This window comes from Scyliorhinus canicula, chromosome 2, assembly GCF_902713615.1.
Source record: "Scyliorhinus canicula chromosome 2, sScyCan1.1, whole genome shotgun sequence".
In the NCBI taxonomy this organism is placed as follows: domain Eukaryota; kingdom Metazoa; phylum Chordata; class Chondrichthyes; order Carcharhiniformes; family Scyliorhinidae; genus Scyliorhinus; species Scyliorhinus canicula.
The window spans coordinates 287,708,694-287,731,822 of NC_052147.1; the positions used below are offsets into that span (position 1 = coordinate 287,708,694).

A 23,129-nucleotide genomic window follows, 5' to 3' on the forward strand; every position below is an offset into this window, starting at 1 on the left:
AGAGTGAATATAGCAGACTGACACAGTCAGAGTGAATATATCTGATTGACACAGAGTGAATATATCAGATAGACACAGTCAGAGTTGAATATATCAGAATGACATAGTCGGGGTGATTATATCAGATTGACACAGATTGAATGTATCAAATTGACACAGTCAGAGTGAATATATCAGATTGACACAGAGTGAATATATCAGATAGACACAGTCAGTGTGAATATATCAGATTGACACAGAGTGAATGTATCAGATAGACACAGAGTGAATATATCAGAATAACCCAGTCAGAGCGAATATATCAGAATGACACAGTCGGGGTGATTATATCAGATTGACACAGATTGAATGTATCAGATTGACACAGTCAGAGTGAATATATCGGATTGACACAGTCAGATTGAATATATCAGATTGACACAGAGTGAATGTATCAGATAGACACAGAGTGAATATATCAGAATAACCCAGTCAGAGCGAATATATCAGAATGACACAGTCGGGGTGATTATATCAGATTGACACAGATTGAATGTATCAGATTGACACAGTCAGAGTGAATATATCAGATTGACACAATCAGAGTGAATATATCAGACTGACACAGTCAGAGTGAATATATCTGATTGACACAGAGTGAATATATCAGATAGACACAGTCAGAGTGAATATATCAGAATGACATAGTCGGGGTGATTATATCAGATTGACACAGATTGAATGTATCAGATTGACACAGTCAGAGTGAATATATCAGATTGACACAGAGTGAATATATCAGATAGACACAGTCAGTGTGAATATATCAGATTGACACAGAGTGAATGTATCAGATAGACACAGAGTGAATATATCAGAATAACCCAGTCAGAGCGAATATATCAGAATGACACAGTCGGGGTGATTATATCAGATTGACACAGATTGAATGTATCAGATTGACACAGTCAGAGTGAATATATCGGATTGACACAGTCAGATTGAATATATCAGATTGACACAGAGTGAATGTATCAGATAGACACAGAGTGAATATATCAGAATAACCCAGTCAGAGCGAATATATCAGAATGACACAGTCGGGGTGATTATATCAGATTGACACAGATTGAATGTATCAGATTGACACAGTCAGAGTGAATATATCAAAATGACACAGATTGAATATATCAGATTGACACAGTCAGAGTGAATATATCAGATGGACACAGTGAATATATCAGATTGAAACAGAGTGAATATATCAGATTGACAAAGAGTGACTTTTTCAGATTGACACAGTCAGAGTGAATATGTCAGATTGACACAGAGTGAACATATCAGATTGACACAGAGAGAATATTTCAGATTGACACAGAATGAATATATCAGAGTGACACAGAGTGAATATATCAGACTGACACAGAGAGAATATTTCAGATTGAAACAGAGTGAATATATCAGATTGACACAGAATGAATATGTCAGATTGACACAGTCAGAGTGAATATATCAGATTGACACAGAGTGAATATTTCAGATTGAAACAGAGTGAATATATCAGATTGACACAGAATGAATATGTCAGATTGACACAGTCAGAGTGAACATATCAGATTGACACAGAGAGAATATTTCAGATTGACACAGATTGAATATATCAGCTTGACAGAGTGAATATGTCAGATTGACACAGTCAGAGTGAATATATCAGAGTGACACAGAGTGAACATATCAGATTGACACAGAGAGAATATTTCAGATTGACACAGAATGAATATATCAGAGTGACACAGAGTGAATATATCAGATTGACACAGAGAGAATATTTCAGATTGACACAGAGTGAATATGTCAGATTGAAACAGAGTAAATATATCAGATTGACACAGAGTTAATATGTCAGACTGACACAGTAAGAGTGAATATATCATATTGACACAGACAGAGTGAATATATCAGATTGACACACACTGAATATATCAGATTGTCACAGAGTGAATATATCAGATTGACACAGAGTGAATATATCAGATTGACACAATCAGAGTGAATATATCAGACTGACACAGTCAGAGTGAATATATCTGATTGACACAGTCAGAGTGAATATATCAGAATGACATAGTCGGGGTGATTATATCAGATTGACACAGATTGAATGTATCAGATTGACACAGTCAGAGTGAATATATCAGATTGACACAGAGAGAATATATCAGATAGACACAGTCAGAGTGAAGATATCAGAATGACACAGTCGGTGTGATTATATCAGATTGACACAGATTGAATGTATCAGATTGACACAGTCAGAGTGAATATATCGGATTGACACAGTCAGATTGAATATATCAGATTGACACAGAGTGAATGTATCAGATAGACACGGAGTGAATATATCAGAATAACACAGTCAGAGCGAATATATTAGATTGGCACATTCAGAGTGAATATATCAGATTGACACAGTCAGAGTGAAAATATCAGATTGACACAGAGTGAATATATCAGATTGACACAGAGAGAATATTTCAGATTGACACAGAGTGAATATATCAGATTGACACAGAGAGAATATATCAGTTTGACCCAGTCAGTGTGAATATAGCAGAGTGACAGAGTGAATATATCAGATTGACACATTCAGAGTGAATGTATCAGATTGACACAGATTGAATATATCAGATTGACACAGTCAGAGTGAATATATCAGATTGACGCAGTCAGAGTGAATATATCAGATTGACACAGACAGAGTAGAGGGACAGATTGACACAGAGTGAATATATCAGATTGACACAGTCAGAGTGAATATATCAGATTGACACAAACTGAATATATCAGATTGACAGAGTGAATATATCAAATTGAAAAGAGTGAATATATCAGATTGAAACAGAGTGAATATATCAGATGGACACAGTGAATATAACAGATTGAAACAGAGTGAATATATCAGATTGATACAGAGCGAATATATCAGATTGAAAAGAGTGAATATATCAGATTGAAACAGAGTGAATATATCAGATTGACACAGAGTGAATATGTCAGATTGACACAGTCAGAGTGAATATATCAGATTGACACAGAGTGAATATATCAGATTGATACAGAGAGAATATTTCAGATTGACACAGAATGAATATATCACAGTGACACAGAGTGAATATATCAGATTGACACAGTCAGAGTGAATATATCAGATTGACACAAACTGAATATATCAGATTGACACAAACTGAATATATCAGATTGACAGGATGAATATATCAGATTGACACAGACTGAATATATTAGATTGACACATTCAGAGTGAATATATCAGATTGACACAGTGTGAATATATCAGATTGACACAGAGTGAATATATCAGATAGACACAGCCAGAGTGAATATATCAGAATGACACAGTCGGGTTGATTATATCAGATTGACACAGATTGAATGTATCAGATTGACACAGTCAGAGTGAATATATCAGATTGACTGGGTGAATATATCAAATTGACACAGAGTGAATATATCAGATTGACACAGTTTCAATATGTCAGATTGACACAGTCAGAGTGAATATATCAGATTGACAGGGTGAATATATCAAATTGACACAGAGTGAATATATCAGATTGACACAGTTTCAATATGTCAGATTGACACAGTCAGAGTGTTTATATCAGATTGACACAGACTGAATATATCAGATTGACAGGGTGAATATATCAAATTGACACAGAGTGAATATATTAGATTGACACATTCAGAGTGAATATATCAGATTGACGCAGTCAGAGTGAATATATCAGATTGACACAGACAGAGTGAATATATCAGATTGACACAGTCAGAGTGAATATATCTGATTGACACAGAATGAATATATCAGATTGACACAATCAGAGTGAATATATCAGATTGTCACAGAGTGAAGATATCAGATTGACACAGAGTGAATATATCAGATTGACACAGAGTGAATATATCAGATTGTCACAGAGTGAATATATCAGATTGACACAGAGTGAATATATCAGATAGACACAATCAGAGTGAATATATCAGACTGACACAGTCAGAGTGAATATATCTGATTGACACAGATTGAATATATCAGATTGACACAGTCAGAGTGAATATATCAGATAGACGCAGTCAGATTGAATATATAAGATTGACACAGATTGAATATATCAGATTGACACAGAGTGAATATATCAGATAGACACAGTCAGAGTGAATATATCAGAAGGACACAGTCGTGTTGATTATATCAGATTGACAGAGATTGAATGTACCTGATTGACACAGTCAGAGTGAATATATCAGAATGACACAGATTGAATATATCAGATTGACACAGTCAGAGTGAATATATCAGATGGACACAGTGAATATATCAGATTGAAAAAGAGTGAATATATCAGATTGACACATAGTGAATATGTCAGATTGACACAGTCAGAGTGAACATATCAGAATGACACAGATTGAATATATCAGATTGACACAGACTGAATATATCAGTTTGATACAGTCAGAGTGAATATATCAGATTGAATCACTCAGAGAAAATATATCATATTGACACAAGTGAATACATCAGATTGACACGGAGTGAATATATCAGATTGACACAATCAGATGGAATATATCAGACTGACACAGTCAGAGTGAATATATCTGATTGACAGAGTGAATATATCAGATTGACACAGAGTGAATATATCAGATAGACACAGTCAGAGTGAATATATCAGAATGACCCAGTCGGCGTGATTATATGAGATTGACACAGATTGAATGTATCAGATTGACGCAGTCAGAGTGAATATTTCAGATTGACACAGAGTGAATATATCAGATTGACACAGAGTGAATATATCAGATAGACACAGTTAGAGTGAATATATCAGAATGACACAGTCGGGGTGATTATATCAGATTGACACAGATTGAATGTATCAGATTGACACAGTCAGAGTGAAAATATCAGATTGAAACAGAGTGAATATATCAGATTGATACAGAGCGAATATATCAGATTGAAAAGAGTGAATATATCAGATTGAAACAGAGTGAATATATCAGATTGACACAGAGTGAATATATGTCAGATTGACACAGTCAGAGTGAATATATCAGATTGACACAGAGTGAATATATCAGATTGATACAGAGAGAATATTTCAGATTGTCACAGAATGAATATATCACAGTGACACAGAGTGAATATATCAGATTGACACAGAGAGAATATTTCAGATTGACACAGAGTGAATATGTCAGATTGACACAGTAAGAGTGAATATATCAGATTGACACAGTCAGAGTGAATATATCAGATTGACACAGACTGAATATATCAGATTGACAGGGTGAATATATCAAATTGACACAGAGTGAATATATCAGATTGACACAGAGTGAATATGTCAGATTGACACAGTAAGAGTGAATATATCATATTGATACAGTCAGAGTGTTTATATCAGATTGACACAGACTGAATATATCAGATTGACAGGGTGAATATATCAAATTGACACAGAGTGAATATATTAGATTGACACATTCAGAGTGAATATATCAGATTGACGCAGTCAGAGTGAATATATCAGATTGACACAGACAGAATGAATATATCAGATTGACACAGTCAGAGTGAATATATCTGATTGACACAGAGTGAATATATCAGATTGACACAGTCAGAGTGAATATATCAGATTGTCACAGAGTGAAGATATCAGATTGACACAGAGTGAATATATCAGATTGACACAGAGTGAATATATCAGATTAACACAGAGTGAAAATATAATATTGACACAGAGTGAATATTTCAGATTGTCACAGAGTGAATATATCAGATTGACACAGAGTGAATATATCAGATAGACACAATCAGAGTGAATATATCAGACTGACACAGTCAGAGTGAATATATCTGATTGACAGAGTGAATATATCAGATTGACACAGATTGAATATATCAGATTGACACAGTCAGAGTGAATATATCAGATAGACGCAGTCAGATTGAATATATAAGATTGACACTGATTGAATATATCAGATTGACACAGAGTGAATATATCAGATAGACACAGCCAGAGTGAATATATCAGAAGGACACAGTCGTGTTGATTATATCAGATTGACACAGATTGAATGTATCTGATTGACACAGTCAGAGTGAATATATCAGATGGACACAGTGAATATATCAGATTGAAAAAGAGTGAATATATCAGATTGACACATAGTGAATATGTCAGATTGACACAGTCAGAGTGAACATATCAGAATGACACAGATTGTATATATCAGATTGACACAGTCAGAGTGAATATATCAGATTGACACAGTCAGAGTGAATATATCAGATTGACACAGAGTGAATATTTCAGATTTACACAGTCCGAGTGAATATATCAGATTGACACAGAGTGAATATATCAGATTAACACAGAGTGAATATATAAGATTGACACAGTCAGAGTGAATATATCTGATTTACACAGAGTGAATATATCAGATTGTCACAGAGTGAATATATCAGATTGACACAGAGTGAATATATCAGATAGACACAGTCAGAGTGAATATATCAGACTGACACAGTCAGTGTGAATATATCTGATTGACACAGATTGATTATATCAGATTGACACAGTCAGAGTGAATATATCAGAAAGACACAGTACAATTGAATAGATCAGATTGACACAGAGTGAATATATCAGATAGACACAGTCAAAGTGAATATATCAGAATTACACAGTCGGGTTGATTATATCAGATTGACACAGATTGAATGTATCAGATTAACACAGTCAGAGTGAATATATCAGAATGACACAGAGTGAATATATCAGATTGACACAGTGAATATATCAGATTGACACAGAGTGAATATATCAGATTGAAACAGAGTGAATATATCAGATTGACACAGAGTGAATATGTCAGATTGACACAGTCAGAGTGAATATATCAGAATGACACAGATTGAATATATCAGATTGACACAGTCAGAGTGAATATATCAGATTGACACAGTCAGAGTGAATATATCAGATTGACACAGAGTGAATATATCAGATTGACACAGAGTGAATATATCAGATTGACACAGAGTGAATATATCAGATTGACACAGACTGAATATATCAGATTGACAGGGTGAATATATCAGATTGACACAGAGTGAATATATTAGATTGACACAGTTCAGATTCTGTGTCAACCCTTTGGGTGAAGAAGTTCCTCCTAAACTCAGTCCTAAATCTACTTCCCCTTATTTTGAGGCTATATTCACAGAGTGAATATATCAGATTGACACAGAGTGAATGTATCAGATTGACACAGATTGACTATATCAGATAGTCACAGAGTGAATATATCAGACTGACACAGTCAGAGTGAATATATCAGATTGACACAGTCAGAGTGAATATATCTGATTGACACAGTGAATATATGAGACTGACACAGTCAGAGTGAATATATCAGATTGGCACATAGTGAATATATTAGATTGACACAGTCAGAGTGAATATATCAGATTGACACAGCGTGAATATATCAGATTGACACAGTCAGAATGAATATATCAGATTAACACAGAGTGAATATATCAGATTGACACAGAGTGAATGTATCAGATTGACACAGAGTGAATATATCAGATTGTCACAGAGTGAATATATCAGACTGACACAGTCAGAGTGAATATATCAGATTGACACAGTCAGAGTGAATATATCAGATTGACACAGTCAGAGTGAATATATCAGATTGACTCAGTCAGAGTGAATATATCAGATTGACACAGTCAGAGTGAATATATCTGATTGACACAGTCAGAGTGAATATATTGGATTGGCACATAGTGAATATATTAGATTGACACAGTCAGAGTGAATATATCAGATTGTATTTGATTGCTAAGTTTCTGCAGTCACACATAGTGAATATTTGTGAATGTTACAGTCACACAGCATGAAAACATTTGATGTGTACCATCACAGAGAGTGAATATATCTTTGGAATACAATTTGTGCGTTGTCAGTATATTGATATTTCGGTTAATGTGAAGAAAATGAGTAGATACTGTGACACGGAGAGAATTGACCAGGTTGAGATTATCGCACAGAGTTTATGGTATGTGGATATACAGCCTACACCTTTAGTATTGCACATTGATGTAGTTCAAATGTGGAAATTTTCAAAGTAATCCAGTAATCCAGAAAAAATAACTGACTGATAGTGTCATAGTGAACATTTCAGTTTGATATAGCACAGCATGAATACACCAGATTTATCGTCACGCAGAGTAAATAAATCTGATACTGTTGTACACATTGCAAGCATTGGATTATAGAAACGTGAGTGGTTAGAAACACCCTATTTTCCTGTTTATTTATTGTTGCACTTTTCTGTGCGTTATTTTGGTGAGCACTATTATTCCCGATGTTGCACGGCAACCAAATGGCAGAATGTGTACTATTATCTCCAGCTGGACTAAATGATGAAAGGACACTGCGTGGCCAAGATCAGCAGGCTCTCACTGTCTCATTGTACTGTCAGTCTGCTTTGGAAGTCTTTACTCAATAATAGTCAACCTCCATCCTCCTCCTGCAGGCTTCTCTCGAGAGATAATCCTGCACATCATCGGACAGTGAAAGCGGAGGGAGAGGGGGGGGGGGGGGGGGGGGGCATCTCGTTAACCCTTTACTCAACATTAACCCTGAGTGTACAGCTGACTCCAATTGGCCCCGTTGTGTTGCAGGTGACACACTGCAAATGAGATATTTCTGCCAAGCTGGTGTATTGAGTCTGTCGAAGAGGCTTTTCGGAGTTGCAGGAGCTGCCTATGTTTTTGGAATATAGTTTCCCCATACCCCCACCCTGCACTCTCTGTTTATCAAAAGCAATTTTCCTCTGGGAAATTCAGAGGAATTACTTCCATTTTCATTAAACCTTTATTTAGCTGACTCCACGCTCCTGGGGAGCCAGGCTGTGGGGATGTTGTATAGATTATTTTTCTAAAATCTTCTTTTGTTTCTAGTCTCTTGCTCACCAAAAGTGGGTTTAATTATATTCCAAGATGAATGGATTTTAGTTGATTCAGCGCCCCTAGGGGATTTGGGAAACTGTTGGTTTGAAGGGTTAAATTAAAGACAGACCTACCACTGAGAAGTTGTGTGACGAGCAGTTGGAACCACTGAAGTTACAGTTTTTCAACATCTCTTCAATCTGGTGACCAGTCCTGTTGAAGATATCCATCATGTTGGCATCGGGGTAACCCTGGCTCGCAGCCTTGTGGGCATCCTTACTCTTGGGAGGCAATCCCGTCATGTTGGCTAGGTGGTGGATATCGGCATCAGTTAAAGCCGTATGCCGAAACCTGTTCATGTTGCAGATGGTGATGGCGGGAAAGGGGATCTCATGGTCAGCCTCCTCGTCCAGTGCTGTCACGTGATGGTGTTCGAGGTAGTACATGGTGCAGTTCACCACCTGATACAGGAAGAACAGCAGCGAGCTGAGGAACGCGAATGTCCAGAGACTCTGCTTCACTCCACAACCACTCGGCACAAAGATATGGTTAATGCCATGCAACGAGCAGGTATCAGCAAAGGTGACCAGGTCAGTTGTGGTGGACTGACAGCCCTCTTCGATCAAACTCTTCTTGTCGCATTCCTCCGTTCCCTTCTGTTTCTCGTCATCTTCCGAAAATGCAATTTTGCAAACGATTTCAATCGGCATCTGGGTTGTGTGTGCAGATGCCTTGTACAGCAGAGATGCCAGAGTCTTTGAGCAACGGACTGGCTGTGTGACAGAACTTGCTGAGAGAGAGAGAGAGAGAGAGAGAAAGAGATAGAGAGAGCGAGACGGAGAGAGAGAAGGAAAGAGAAAAAGAAAGAGAGATATAGAGAGGGGGAGCCAGAAATCAGCTCACAAACCACTGTTTCGACTTCCTGCCTCTGCTCCCTGTTTGATCAGTGTGCTGTGTACTGCTTATCAGCAGTAATACAGCTGTCAGGGAACACACTCCTCTATACACCAGCGTATAAAATGCAGCGTTTACACAAGTGCTAATAGAACTCAGGGCTGCTTAATAATTCATGAGGGAGGCCCATCATCATCACCCTCTTCTATCGCTGTGATGCAACTTCGAAGCCACTTGTTTGAGCGAGGAGTTTTCCTCTTCCCCTGTCACCTTTCCAGAAAAACGAGAATTCCTTGCAAGTCTTTATTGCCTCTTATTTCACTGTCAATCAGTGTCACTGGACAGGGGCTTTTCAGCAGCCAAGAGGGGCAGAATGTTTTAATTTTACACCAGGTTTTCAGCTGCACTCATTCGCTCTCTCTCTCCCTCTCTCTGTCTCTCTGTCCATACTCGCACATTGATTAATTACAGCAATAATGGACAGTGAGGAGGAAGCAATTGGTACCACTCTACCTCCATCACTCAGCCTTCGTGACATAGAAAAGAAGTGAAAGGCTATTGATCTCTGACTCCATCTATCTGGACCAGCTCTGACAAGACACACATCCGGATTTGCCCCTTCTCCGGCTAGAGCAGATACTAACAAAAATACTTCAAAACCTGCGGGGAATTTTAATGACTGGTTGTCTCGTGGACAAAGCAGACAACATTTCTGTTTCTGTTTCCCCTTCTCCTGACTTTAAAGATGTTGAACAGATATCTTTAGAGTGTTCTCATCAATGATGTGCTCTGACATTCTACACTTGTCTCTCACTGTAATCAATGAAGTGTCACCATGTGAAACATTCTATCATTGGGAAACATGCTTAACAAACGGCTCAGCAAAGCTCTCCCATTCACTTTTTCTAATCTACTTTTCCCATTTATTTGCTCTGACTTCATTTTTTTACTTCATGCGAGGCTGTTATCCACCTCATAATGTCTCTTCCCCTTCAGTCTCTCCTGAAACAGGGACAACTCCCTGTCCCTCCTTCCTTCTATCCCACACTTTCTTCTTCATCATTGGCCCCTCAAACTGTTGAACTCCACAAAAAAATCTATCACTGTTCAAATATCGAAAGTGTAGGAAGTGGTGGATTGGATTCCATTTAGGACAAAGGGGGTGATTGATGTGTAAAGATGCAGGACAAGTCTAGAATAATTAATCTACCTTTCGCAATGCTGTTTATTAAGAATATGCTGACAGAATGTCGGTCCAAGTGGTGACGATAGAGGTAATGGATGACAGGCATTGACAGGCAGGAGGTATCGGGAAGGCTGACTGTGTTTAGAGTGGATCAGTCTCCTGGTCCAGATGGTTTGTATCCCACGTTTGTGAAGGAAGTGGGGGTGGAGACAATGGAAGGACTTGTCATAATCTTCCAATCTTCACTAGATAGTGGGGATGGGCCAGAGGATTGGAGAGTGGCAAATGTGACACGATTATTCAAGAAAGGGTGGAGGACATTCCGAGTAACTACAGAGCGGTCAGTTTAATATCAGTGAGAGTCAGGACATTGCGAGTAACTACAGAGCGGTCAGTTTAATATCAGTTAGCGTCAGGACATTGCGAGTAACTACAGAGCGGTCAGTTTAATATCAGTGAGAGTCAGTACATTGCGAGTAACTACAGAGCGGTCAGTTTAATATCAGTGAGAGACAGGACATTGTGAGTAACTACAGAGCGGTCAGTTTAATATCAGTGCGAGTCAGGACATTGCGAGTAACTACAGAGCGGTCAGTTTAATATCAGTGAGAGTCAGGACATTGCGAGTAACTACAGAGCGGTCAGTTTAATATCAGTGAGAGTCAGGACATTGCGAGTAACTACAGAACGGTCAGTTTAATATCAGTGAGTGTCAGGACATTGCGAGTAACTACATAGCGGTCAGTTTAATATCAGTGAGAGTCAGGACATTGCGAGTAACTACAGAGCGGTCAGTTTAATATCAGTGAGAGTCAGGACATTGCGAGTAACTACAGAGCGGTCAGTTTAATATCAGTGAACGGAGTCAGGACATTGCGAGTAACTACAGAGCGGTCAGTTTAATATCAGTGAGAGTCAGGACATTGCGAGTAACGACAGAGCGGTCAGTTTAATATCAGTGAGAGTCAGGACATTGCGAGTAACTACAGAGCGGTCAGTTTAATATCAGTGAGAATCAGGACATTGCGAGTAAGTACAGAGCGGTCAGTTTAATATCAGTGAGAGTCAGGACATTGCGAGTAACTACAGAGCGGTCCGTTTAATATCAGTGAGAGTCAGGACATTGCGAGTAACTACAGAGCGGTCAGTTTAATATCAGTGAGAGTCAGGACATTGCGAGTAACTACAGAGCGGTCAGTTTTGTATCAGTGAGAGTCAGGACATTGCGAGTAACTACAGAGCGGTCAGTTTAATATCAGTGAGAGTCAGAGCATTGAGAGTAAATACAGAGCGGTCAGTTTAATATCATAGAACATAGAACAGTACAGCACAGAACAGGCCCTTCTGCCCTCAATGTTGTGCCGAGCCATGATCACCCTACTCAAACCCACGTATCCACCCTATACCCGTAACCCAACAACCCCCACCCATTAACCTTACTTATTTTTTTGGACACTACGGGCAATTTAGCATGGCCAATCCACCTAACCCGCACATCTTTGGACTGTGGGAGGAATCCAGAGCACCCGGAGGAAACCCACGCACACAGTGGGAGTACGTGCAGACTCCACACAGACAGTGACCCAGCCGGGAATCGAACCTGGGACCCTGGAGCTGTGAAGCATCTATGCTAACTACCATGCTACCCTGCTGCCCCAGTGAGAGTCAGGACATTGCGAGTAACTACAGAGTGGTCAGTTTAATATCAGTGAGAGTCAGGACATTGCGAGTAACTACAGAGCGGTCAGTTTAATATCAGTGAGAGTCAGGACATTGCGAGTAACTACAGAGCGGTCAGTTTAATATCAGTGATTGAGTCAGGACATTGCGAGTAACTACAGAGCAGTCAGTTTAATGTCAGTGTGAGTCAGGACATTGCGAGTAACTACAGAGCGGTCAGTTTAATATCAGTGATTTGGAGTCAGGACATTCCGAGTAACTACAGAGCGGTCAGTTTAATATCAGTGAGAGTCAGGACATTGCGAGTAACTACAGAGCGGTCAGTTTAATATCAGTGAGAGTCAGGACATTGCGAGTAACTACAGAGCGGTCAGTTTAATATCAGTGAGAGTCAGGACATTGCGAGTAACTACAGAGCGGTCAGTTTAATATCAGTGAGAGTCAGGACATTGCGAGTAACTACAGAGCGGTCAGTTTAATATCAGTGAGAGTCAGGACATTGCGAGTAACTACAGAGCGGTCAGTTTAATATCAGTGAGAGTCAGGACATTGCGAGTAACTACAGAGCGGTCAGTTTAATATCAGTGAACGGAGTCAGGACATTGCGAGTAACTACAGAGCGGTCAGTTTAATATCAGTGAGAGTCAGGACATTGAGAGTAACTACAGAGCGGTCAGTTTAATATCAGTGAGAGTCAGGACATTGTGAGTAACTACAGAGCGGTCAGTTTAATATCAGTGAGAGTCAGGACATGGCGAGTAACTACAGAGCGGTCAGTTTAATATCAGTGAACGGAGTCAGGACATTGCGAGTAACTACAGAGCGGTCAGTTTAATGTCAGTGAGAGTCAGGACATTGCGAGTAACTACAGAGCGGTCAGTTTAATATCAGTGAGATTCAGGACATTGCGAGTAACTACAGAGCGGTCAGTTTGATATCAGTGAGAGTCAGGACATTGCGAGTTACTACAGAGCGGTCAGTTTAATATCAGTGAGAGTCAAGACATTGCGAGTAACTACAGAGCGGTCAGTTTAATATCAGTGAGAGTCAGGACATTGCGAGTAACTACAGAGCGGTCAGTTTAATATCAGTGAGAGTCAGGACATTGCGAGTAACTACAGAGCGGTCAGTTTAATATCAGTGAGAGTCAGGACATTGCGAGTAACTACAGAGCGGTCAGTTTAATATCAGTGAGTGTCAGGACATTGCGAGTAACTACAGAGCGGTCAGTTTAATATCAGTGAGAGTCAGGACATTGCGAGTAACTACAGAGCGGTCAGTTTAATATCAGTGAGAGTCAAGACATTGCGAGTAACTACAGAGCGGTCAGTTTAATATCAGTGAGAGTCAGGACATTGCGAGTAACTACAGAGCGGTCAGTTTAATATCAGTGAGAGTCAGGACATTGCGAGTAACTACAGAGCGGTCAGTTTAATATCAGTGTGAGTCAGGACATTGCGAGTAACTACAGAGCGGTCAGTTTAATATCAGTGAGAGTCAGGACATTGCGAGTAACTACAGAGCGGTCAGTTTAATATCAGTGAGAGTCAGGACATTGCGAGTAACTACAGAGCGGTCAGTTTAATATCAGTGAACAGAGTCAGGACATTGCGAGTAACTACAGAGCGGTCAGTTTAATATCAGTGAACGGAGTCAGGACATTGCGAGTAACTACAGAGCGGTCAGTTTAATATCAGTGAGAATCAGGACATTGCGAGTAACTACAGAGCGGTCAGTTTAATATCAGTGAACGGAGTCAGGACATTGCGAGTAACTACAGAGCGGTCCGCTTAATATCAGTGAGAGTCAGGACATTGCGAGTAACTACAGAGCGGTCAGTTTTGTATCAGTGAGAGTCAGGACATTGTGAGTAACTACAGAGCGGTCAGTTTAATATCAGTGAGAGTCAGAGCATTGCGAGTAAATACAGAGCGGTCAGTTTAATATCATAGAACATAGAACAGTACAGCACAGAACAGGCCCTTCGGCCCTCAATGTTGTGCCGAGCCATGATCACCCTACTCAAACCCACGTATCCACCCTATACCCGTAACCCAACAACCCCCCCCCCATTAACCTTACTTATTTTTTTGGACACTACGGGCAATTGAGCATGGCCAATCCACCTAACCCGCACATCTTTGGACTGTGGGAGGAAACCGGAGCACCCGGAGGAAACCCACGCACACAGTGGGAGGACGTGCAGACTCCACACAGACAGTGACCCAGCCGGGAATCGAACCTGGGACCCTGGAGCTGTGAAGCATCTATGTTAACTACCATGCTACCCTGCTGCCCCAGTGAGAGTCAGGACATTGCGAGTAACTACAGAGTGGTCAGTTTAATATCAGTGAGAGTCAGGACATTGCGAGTAACTACAGAGCGGTCAGTTTAATATCAGTGAGAGTCAGGACATTCCGAGTAACTACAGAGCGGTCAGTTTAATATCATTGAACACGAGTCAGGACATTGTGAGTAACTACAGAGCGGTCAGTTTAATATCATTGAACACGAGTCAGGACATTGTGAGTAACTACAGAGCGGTCAGTTTAATATCAGTGAGAGTCAGGACATTGCGAGTAACTACAGAGCGGTCAGTTTAATATCAGTGAGAGTCAGGACATTGCGAGTAACTACAGAGCGGTCAGTTTAATGTCAGTGTGAGTCAGGACATTGCGAGTAACTACAGAACGGTCAGTTTAATATCAGTGATTTGGAGTCAGGACATTGGGAGTAACTACAGAGCGGTCAGTTTAATATCAGAGAGAGTCAGGGCATTGCGAGTAACTACAGAGCGGTCAGTTTAATATCAGTGAGAGTCAGGACATTGCGAGTAACTACAGAGCGGTCAGTTTAATATCAGTGAGAGTCAGGACATTGCGAGTAACTACAGAGCGGTCAGTTTAATATCAGTGAACGGAGTCAGGACATTGCGAGTAACTACAGAGCGGTCAGTTTAATATCAGTGAGAGTCAGGACATTGCGACTAACTACAGAGCGGTCAGTTTAATGTCAGTGAGAGTCAGGACATTGCGAGTAACTACAGAGCGGTCAGTTTAATATCAGTGAGATTCAGGACATTGCGAGTAACTACAGAGCGGTCAGTTTAATATCAGTGAGAGTCAGGACATTGCGAGTAACTACAGAGCGGTCAGTTTAATATCAGTGAGTGTCAGGACATTGCGAGTAACTACAGAGCGGTCAGTTTAATATCAGTGAGAGTCAGGACATTGCTAGTAACTACAGAGCGGTCAGTTTAATATCAGTGAGAGTCAGGACATTGCGAGTAACTACAGAGCGGTCAGTTTAATATCAGTGAGAGTCAGGACATTGCGAGTAACTACAGAGCGGTCAGTTTAATATCAGTGAGAGTCAGGACATTGCGAGTAACTACAGAGCGGTCAGTTTAATATCAGTGAGAGTCAGGACATTGCGAGTAACTACAGAGCGGTCAGTTTAATATCAGTGAGGGTCAGGACATTCCGAGTAACTACAGAGCGGTCAGTTTAATATCAGTGAGAGTCAGGACATTGCGAGTAACTACTGAGCGGTCAGTTTAATATCAGTGAGAGTCAGGACATTGCGAGTAACTACTGAGCGGTCAGTTTAATATCAGTGAGAGTCAGGACATTGCGAGTAACTACTGAGCGGTCAGTTTAATATCAGTGAGAGTCAGGACATTGCGAGTAACTACAGAGCGGTCAGTTTAATATCAGTGAGAGTCAGGACATTGCGAGTAACTACAGAGCGGTCAGTTTAATATCAGTGAACGGAGTCAGGACATTGCGAGTAACTACAGAGCGGTCAGTTTAATATCAGTGAGAGTCAGGACATTCCGAGTAACTACAGAGCGGTCAGTTTAATATCAGTGAGAGTCAGGACATTGAGAGTAACTACAGAGCGGTCAGTTTAATATCAGTGAGAGTCAGGACATTGCGAGTAACTACAGAGCGGTCAGTTTAATATCAGTGAGAGTCAGGACATTGTGAGTAACTACAGAGCTGTCAGTTTAATATCAGTGAACAGAGTGAGGACATTCCGAGTAACTACAGAGCGGTCAGTTTAATATCAGTGAGAGTCAGGACATTGCGATTAACTACAGAGCGGTCAGTTTAATATCAGTGAGAGTCAGGACATTGTGAGTAACTACAGAGCGGTCAGTTTAATATCAGTGAGAGTCAGGACATTGCGAGTAACTACAGAGCGGTCAGTTTAATATCAGTGAGAGTCAGGACATTGCGAGTAACTACAGAGCGGTCAGTTTAATATCAGTGAGAGTCAGGACATTGCGAGTAACTACAGAGCGGTCAGTTTAATATCAGTGAGAGTCAGGACATTCCGAGTAACTACAGAGCGGTCAGTTTAATATCAGTGAACGGAGTCAGGACATTGCGAGTAACTACAGAGCGGTCAGTTTAATATCAGTGAGAGTCAGGACATTGCGAGTAACTACAGAGCGGTCAGTTTAATATCAGTGATTTGGAGTCAGGATATTGGGGGTAACTACAGAGCGGTCAGTTTAATATCAGTGAGTGTCAGGACATTCCGAGTAACTACAGGGCGGTCAGTTTAATATCAGTGAACGGAGTCAGGACATTGCGAGTAACTACAGAGCGGTCAGTTTAATATCAGTGAGAGTCAGGACATTGCGAGTAACTACAGAGCGGTCAGTTTAATATCAGTGAACGGAGTCAGGACATTGCGAGTAACTACAGAGCAGTCAGTTTAATATCAGTGAACGGAGTCAGGACATTGCGAGTAACTGCAGAGCGGACAGTTTAACATCAGTGAGAGTCAGGACATTGCGAGTAACTACAGAGCGGTCAGTTTAATATCAGTGAGAGTCAGGACATTGCGAGTAACTACAGAGCGGTCAGTTTAATATCAGTGAGAGTCAGGACATTGCGAGTAACTACAGAGCGGTCAGTTTAATATCAGTGAGAGTCAGGACATTCCGAGTAACTACAGAGCAGTCAGTTTAATATCATTGAACACGAGTCAGGACATTGTGAGTAACTACAGAGCGGTCAGTTTAATATCAGTGAGAGTCAGGACATTGCGAGTAACTACAGAGCGGTCAGTTTAATATCAGTGAACGGAGTCAGGACATTGCGAGTAACTACAGAGCGGTCAGTTTAATATCAGTGAGAGTCAGGACATTGCGAGTAACTGCAGAGCGGTCAGTTTAATATCAGTGAGAGTCAGGACATTGCGAGTAACTACAGAGCGGTCAGTTTAATATCAGTGAGTGTCAGGACATTGCGAGTAACTACAGAGCGGTCAGTTTAATATCAGTGAGAGTCAGGACATTGCGAGTAACTACAGAGCGGTCAGTTTAATATCAGTGAGAGTCAGGACATTGCGAGTAACTACAGAGCGGTCAGTTTAATATCAGTGAGAGTCAGGACATTGCCAGTAACTACAGAGCGGTCAGTTTAATATCAGTGAGAGTCAGGACATTGCGAGTAACTGCAGAGCGGTCAGTTTAATATCAGTGAGAGTCAGGACATTGCGAGTAACTACAGAGCGGTCAGTTTAATATCAGTGAGTGTCAGGACATTGCGAGTAACTACAGAGCGGTCAGTTTAATATCAGTGAGAGTCAGGACATTGCGAGTAACTACAGAGCGGTCAGTTTAATATCAGTGAGAGTCAGGACATTGCGAGTAACTACAGAGCGGTCAGTTTAATATCAGTGAGAGTCAGGACATTGCGAGTAACTACAGAGCGGTCAGTTTAATATCAGTGAGAGTCAGGACATTGCGAGTAACTACAGAGCGGTCAGTTTAATATCAGTGAGAGTCAGGACATTGCGAGTAACTACAGAGCGGTCAGTTTAATATCAGTGAGAGTCAGGACATTGCGAGTAACTACAGAGCGGTCAGTTTAATATCAGTGAGAGTCAGGACATTCCGAGTAACTACAGAGCGGTCAGTTTAATATCAGTGAACGGAGTCAGGACATTGCGAGTAACTACAGAGCGGTCAGTTTAATATCAGTGAGAGTCAGGACATTGCGAGTAACTACAGAGCGGTCAGTTTAATATCAGTGATTTGGAGTCAGGATATTGGGGGTAACTACAGAGCGGTCAGTTTAATATCAGTGAGTGTCAGGACATTCCGAGTAACTACAGGGCGGTCAGTTTAATATCAGTGAACGGAGTCAGGACATTGCGAGTAACTACAGAGCGGTCAGTTTAATATCAGTGAGAGTCAGGACATTGCGAGTAACTACAGAGCGGTCAGTTTAATATCAGTGAACGGAGTCAGGACATTGCGAGTAACTACAGAGCGGTCAGTTTAATATCAGTGAGAGTCAGGACATTGCGAGTAACTACAGAGCGGTCAGTTTAATATCAGTGAACGGAGTCAGGACATTGCGAGTAACTACAGAGCGGTCAGTTTAATATCAGTGAGAGTCAGGACATTGCGAGTAACTGCAGAGCGGACAGTTTAACATCAGTGAGAGTCAGGACATTGCGAGTAACTACAGAGCGGTCAGTTTAATATCAGTGAGAGTCAGGACATTGCGAGTAACTACAGAGCGGTCAGTTTAATATCAGTGAGAGTCAGGACATTGCGAGTAACTACAGAGCGGTCAGTTTAATATCAGTGAGAGTCAGGACATTCCGAGTAACTACAGAGCAGTCAGTTTAATATCATTGAACACGAGTCAGGACATTGTGAGTAACTACAGAGCGGTCAGTTTAATATCAGTGAGAGTCAGGACATTGCGAGTAACTACAGAGCGGTCAGTTTAATATCAGTGAACGGAGTCAGGACATTGCGAGTAACTACAGAGCGGTCAGTTTAATATCAGTGAGAGTCAGGACATTGCGAGTAACTGCAGAGCGGTCAGTTTAATATCAGTGAGAGTCAGGACATTGCGAGTAACTACAGAGCGGTCAGTTTAATATCAGTGAGAGTCAGGACATTGCGAGTAACTACAGAGCGGTCAGTTTAATATCAGTGAGAGTTAGGACATTCCGAGTAACTACAGAGCGGTCAGTTTAATATCAGTGAGATTCAGGACATTCCGAGTAACCACAGAGCGGTCAGTTTAATATCAGTGAGAGTCAGGACATTGCGAGTAACAACAGAGCGGTCAGTTTAATATCAGTGAGAATCAGGACATTGCGAGTAAGTACAGAGCGGTCCGTTTAATATCAGTGAGAGTCAGGACATTGCGAGTAACTACAGAGCGGTCAGTTTTGTATCAGTGAGAGTCAGGACATTGTGAGTAACTACAGAGCAGTCAGTTTAATATCAGTGAGAGTCAGAGCATTGCGAGTAAATACAGAGCGGTCAGTTTAATATCATAGAACATAGAACAGTACAGCACAGAACAGGCCCTTCGGCCCTCAATGTTGTGCCGAGCCATGATCACCCTACTCAAACCCACGTATCCACCCTATACCCGTAACCCAACAACCCCCCCCCATTAACCTTACTTATTTTTTTGGACACTACGGGCAATTTAGCATGGCCAATCCACCTAACCCGCACATCTTTGGACTGTGGGAGGAAACCGGAGCACCCGGAGGAAACCCACGCACATAGTGGGAGAACGTGCAGACTCCACACAGACAGTGACCCAGCCGGGAATCGAACCTGGGACCCTGGAGCTGTGAAGCATTGATGCTAACCACCATGCTACCCTGCTGCCCCAGTGAGAGTCAGGACATTGCGAGTAACTACAGAGTGGTCAGTTTAATATCAGTGAGAGTCAGGACATTGCGAGTAACTACAGAGCGGTCAGTTTAATATCAGTGAGAGTCAGGACATTCCGAGTAACTACAGAGCAGTCAGTTTAATATCATTGAACACGAGTCAGGACATTGTGAGTAACTACAGAGCGGTCAGTTTAATATCAGTGAGAGTCAGGACATTGCGAGTAACTACAGAGCGGTCAGTTTAATATCAGTGAGAGTCAGGACATTGCGAGTAACTACAGAGCGGTCAGTTTAATGTCAGTGTGAGTCAGGACATTGCGAGTAACTACAGAACGGTCAGTTTAATATCAGTGATTTGGAGTCAGGACATTGCGAGTAACTACAGAGCGGTCAGTTTAATGTCAGTGAGAGTCAGGACATTGCGAGTAACTACAGAGCGGTCAGTTTAATATCAGTGAGATTCAGGACATTGCGAGTAACTACAGAGCGGTCAGTTTAATATCAGTGAGATTCAGGACATTGCGAGTAACTACAGAGCGGTCAGTTTAATATCAGTGAGATTCAGGACATTGCGAGTAACTACAGAGCGGTCAGTTTAATATCAGTGAGAGTCAGGACATTGCGAGTAACTACAGAGCGGTCAGTTTAATATCAGTGAGAGTCAGGACATTGCGAGTAACTACAGAGCGGTCAGTTTAATATCAGTGAGTGTCAGGACATTGCGAGTAACTACAGAGCGGTCAGTTTAATATCAGTGAGAGTCAGGACATTGCGAGTAACTACAGAGCGGTCAGTTTAATATCAGTGAGAGTCAGGACATTGCGAGTAACTACAGAGCGGTCAGTTTAATATCAGTGAGAGTCAGGACATTGCGAGTAACTACAGAGCGGTCAGTTTAATATCAGTGAGAGTCAGGACATTGCGAGTAACTACAGAGCGGTCAGTTTAATATCAGTGAGAGTCAGGACATTGTGAGTAACTACAGAGCGGTCAGTTTAATATCAGTGAGAGTCAGGACATTGCGAGTAACTACAGAGCGGTCAGTTTAATATCAGTGAAAGTCAGGACATTGCGAGTAACTACAGAGCGGTCAGTTTAATATCAGTGAGAGTCAGGACATTGCGAGTAACTACAGAGCGGTCAGTTTAATATCAGTGAGAGTCAGGACATTGCGAGTAACTACAGAGCGGTCAGTTTAATATCAGTGAGAGTTAGGACATTCCGAGTAACTACAGAGCGGTCAGTTTAATATCAGTGAACGGAGTCAGGACATTGCGAGTAACTACAGAGCGGTCAGTTTAATATCAGTGAGAGTCAGGACATTGCGAGTAACTACAGAGCAGTCAGTTTAATATCAGTGATTTGGAGTCAGGATATTGGGAGTAACTACAGAGCGGTCAGTTTAATATCAGTGAACGGAGTCAGGACATTGCGAGTAACTACAGAGCGGTCAGTTTAATATCAGTGAGAGTCAGGACATTGCGAGTAACTACAGAGCGGTCAGTTTAATATCAGTGAGAGTCAGGACATTGCGAGTAATTACAGAGCGGTCAGTTTAATATCAGTGAGAGTCAGGACATTGCGAGTAACTACAGAGCGGTCAGTTTAATATCAGTGAGAGTCAGGACATTGCGAGTAACTACAGAGCGGTCAGTTTAATATCAGTGAGAGTCAGGACATTGCGAGTAACTACAGAGCGGTCAGTTTAATATCAGTGAGAGTCAGGACATTCCGAGTAACTACAGAGCGGTCAGTTTAATATCAGTGAGAGTCAGGACATTGCGAGTAACTACAGAGCGGTCAGTTTAATATCAGTGAGAGTCAGGACATTCCGAGTAACTACAGAGCGGTCAGTTTAATATCAGTGAGAGTCAGGACATTGCGAGTAACTACAGAGCGGTCAGTTTAATATCAGTGAGAGTCAGTTAATTGCAAGTAACTACAGAGCGGTCAGTTTTATATCAGTGAGAGTCAGGACATGGCGAGTAACTACAGAGCGGTCAGTTTAATATCAGTGAGAGTCAGGACATTGCGAGTAACTACAGAGCGGTCAGTTTAATATCAGTGAGAGTCAGGACATGGCGAGTAACTACAGAGCGGTCAGTTTAATATCAGTGAGAGTCAGGACATTGCGAGTAACTGCAGAGCGGTCAGTTTAATATCAGTGAGAGTCAGGACATTGCGAGTAACTAAAGAGCGGTCAGTTTAATATCAGTGAACAGAGTGAGGACATTGCGAGTAACTACAGAGCGGTCAGTTTAATATCAGTGAGAGTCAGGACATTGCGAGTAACTACAGAGCGGTCAGTTTAATATCAGTGAGAGTCAGGACATTGCGAGTAACTGCAGAGCGGTCAGTTTAATATCAGCGAGAGTCAGGACATTGCGAGTAACTAAAGAGCGGTCAGTTTAATATCAGTGAGAGTCAGGACATTGCGATTAACTACAGAGCGGTCAGTTTAATATCAGTGAGAGTCAGGACATTGTGAGTAACTACAGAGCGGTCAGTTTAATATCAGTGAGAGTCAGGACATTGTGAGTAACTACAGAGCTGTCAGTTTAATATCAGTGAACAGAGTGAGGACATTCCGAGTAACTACAGAGCGGTCAGTTTAATATCAGTGAGAGTCAGGACATTGCGATTAACTACAGAGCG

The 23,129-nt window shown here is 41.1% G+C and overlaps 1 protein-coding gene across 1 annotated transcript in view; it reads right to left on the reverse strand.

Moving 5' to 3' along the window:
* The window catches only part of asic4a (acid-sensing (proton-gated) ion channel family member 4a), a 236,367-nt gene extending 226,393 nt beyond the window's left edge, over positions 1 to 9,974 (reverse strand). Inside the window, exon 1 of the mRNA XM_038790220.1 lies at positions 9,178 to 9,974. Coding sequence (XP_038646148.1) covers positions 9,178 to 9,753 — 576 coding nt within the window. The 5' untranslated portion in view covers positions 9,754 to 9,974. The remainder of the gene's footprint in view (positions 1 to 9,177) is intronic.
* Between the last annotated feature and the right edge of the window lie 13,155 nt (positions 9,975 to 23,129).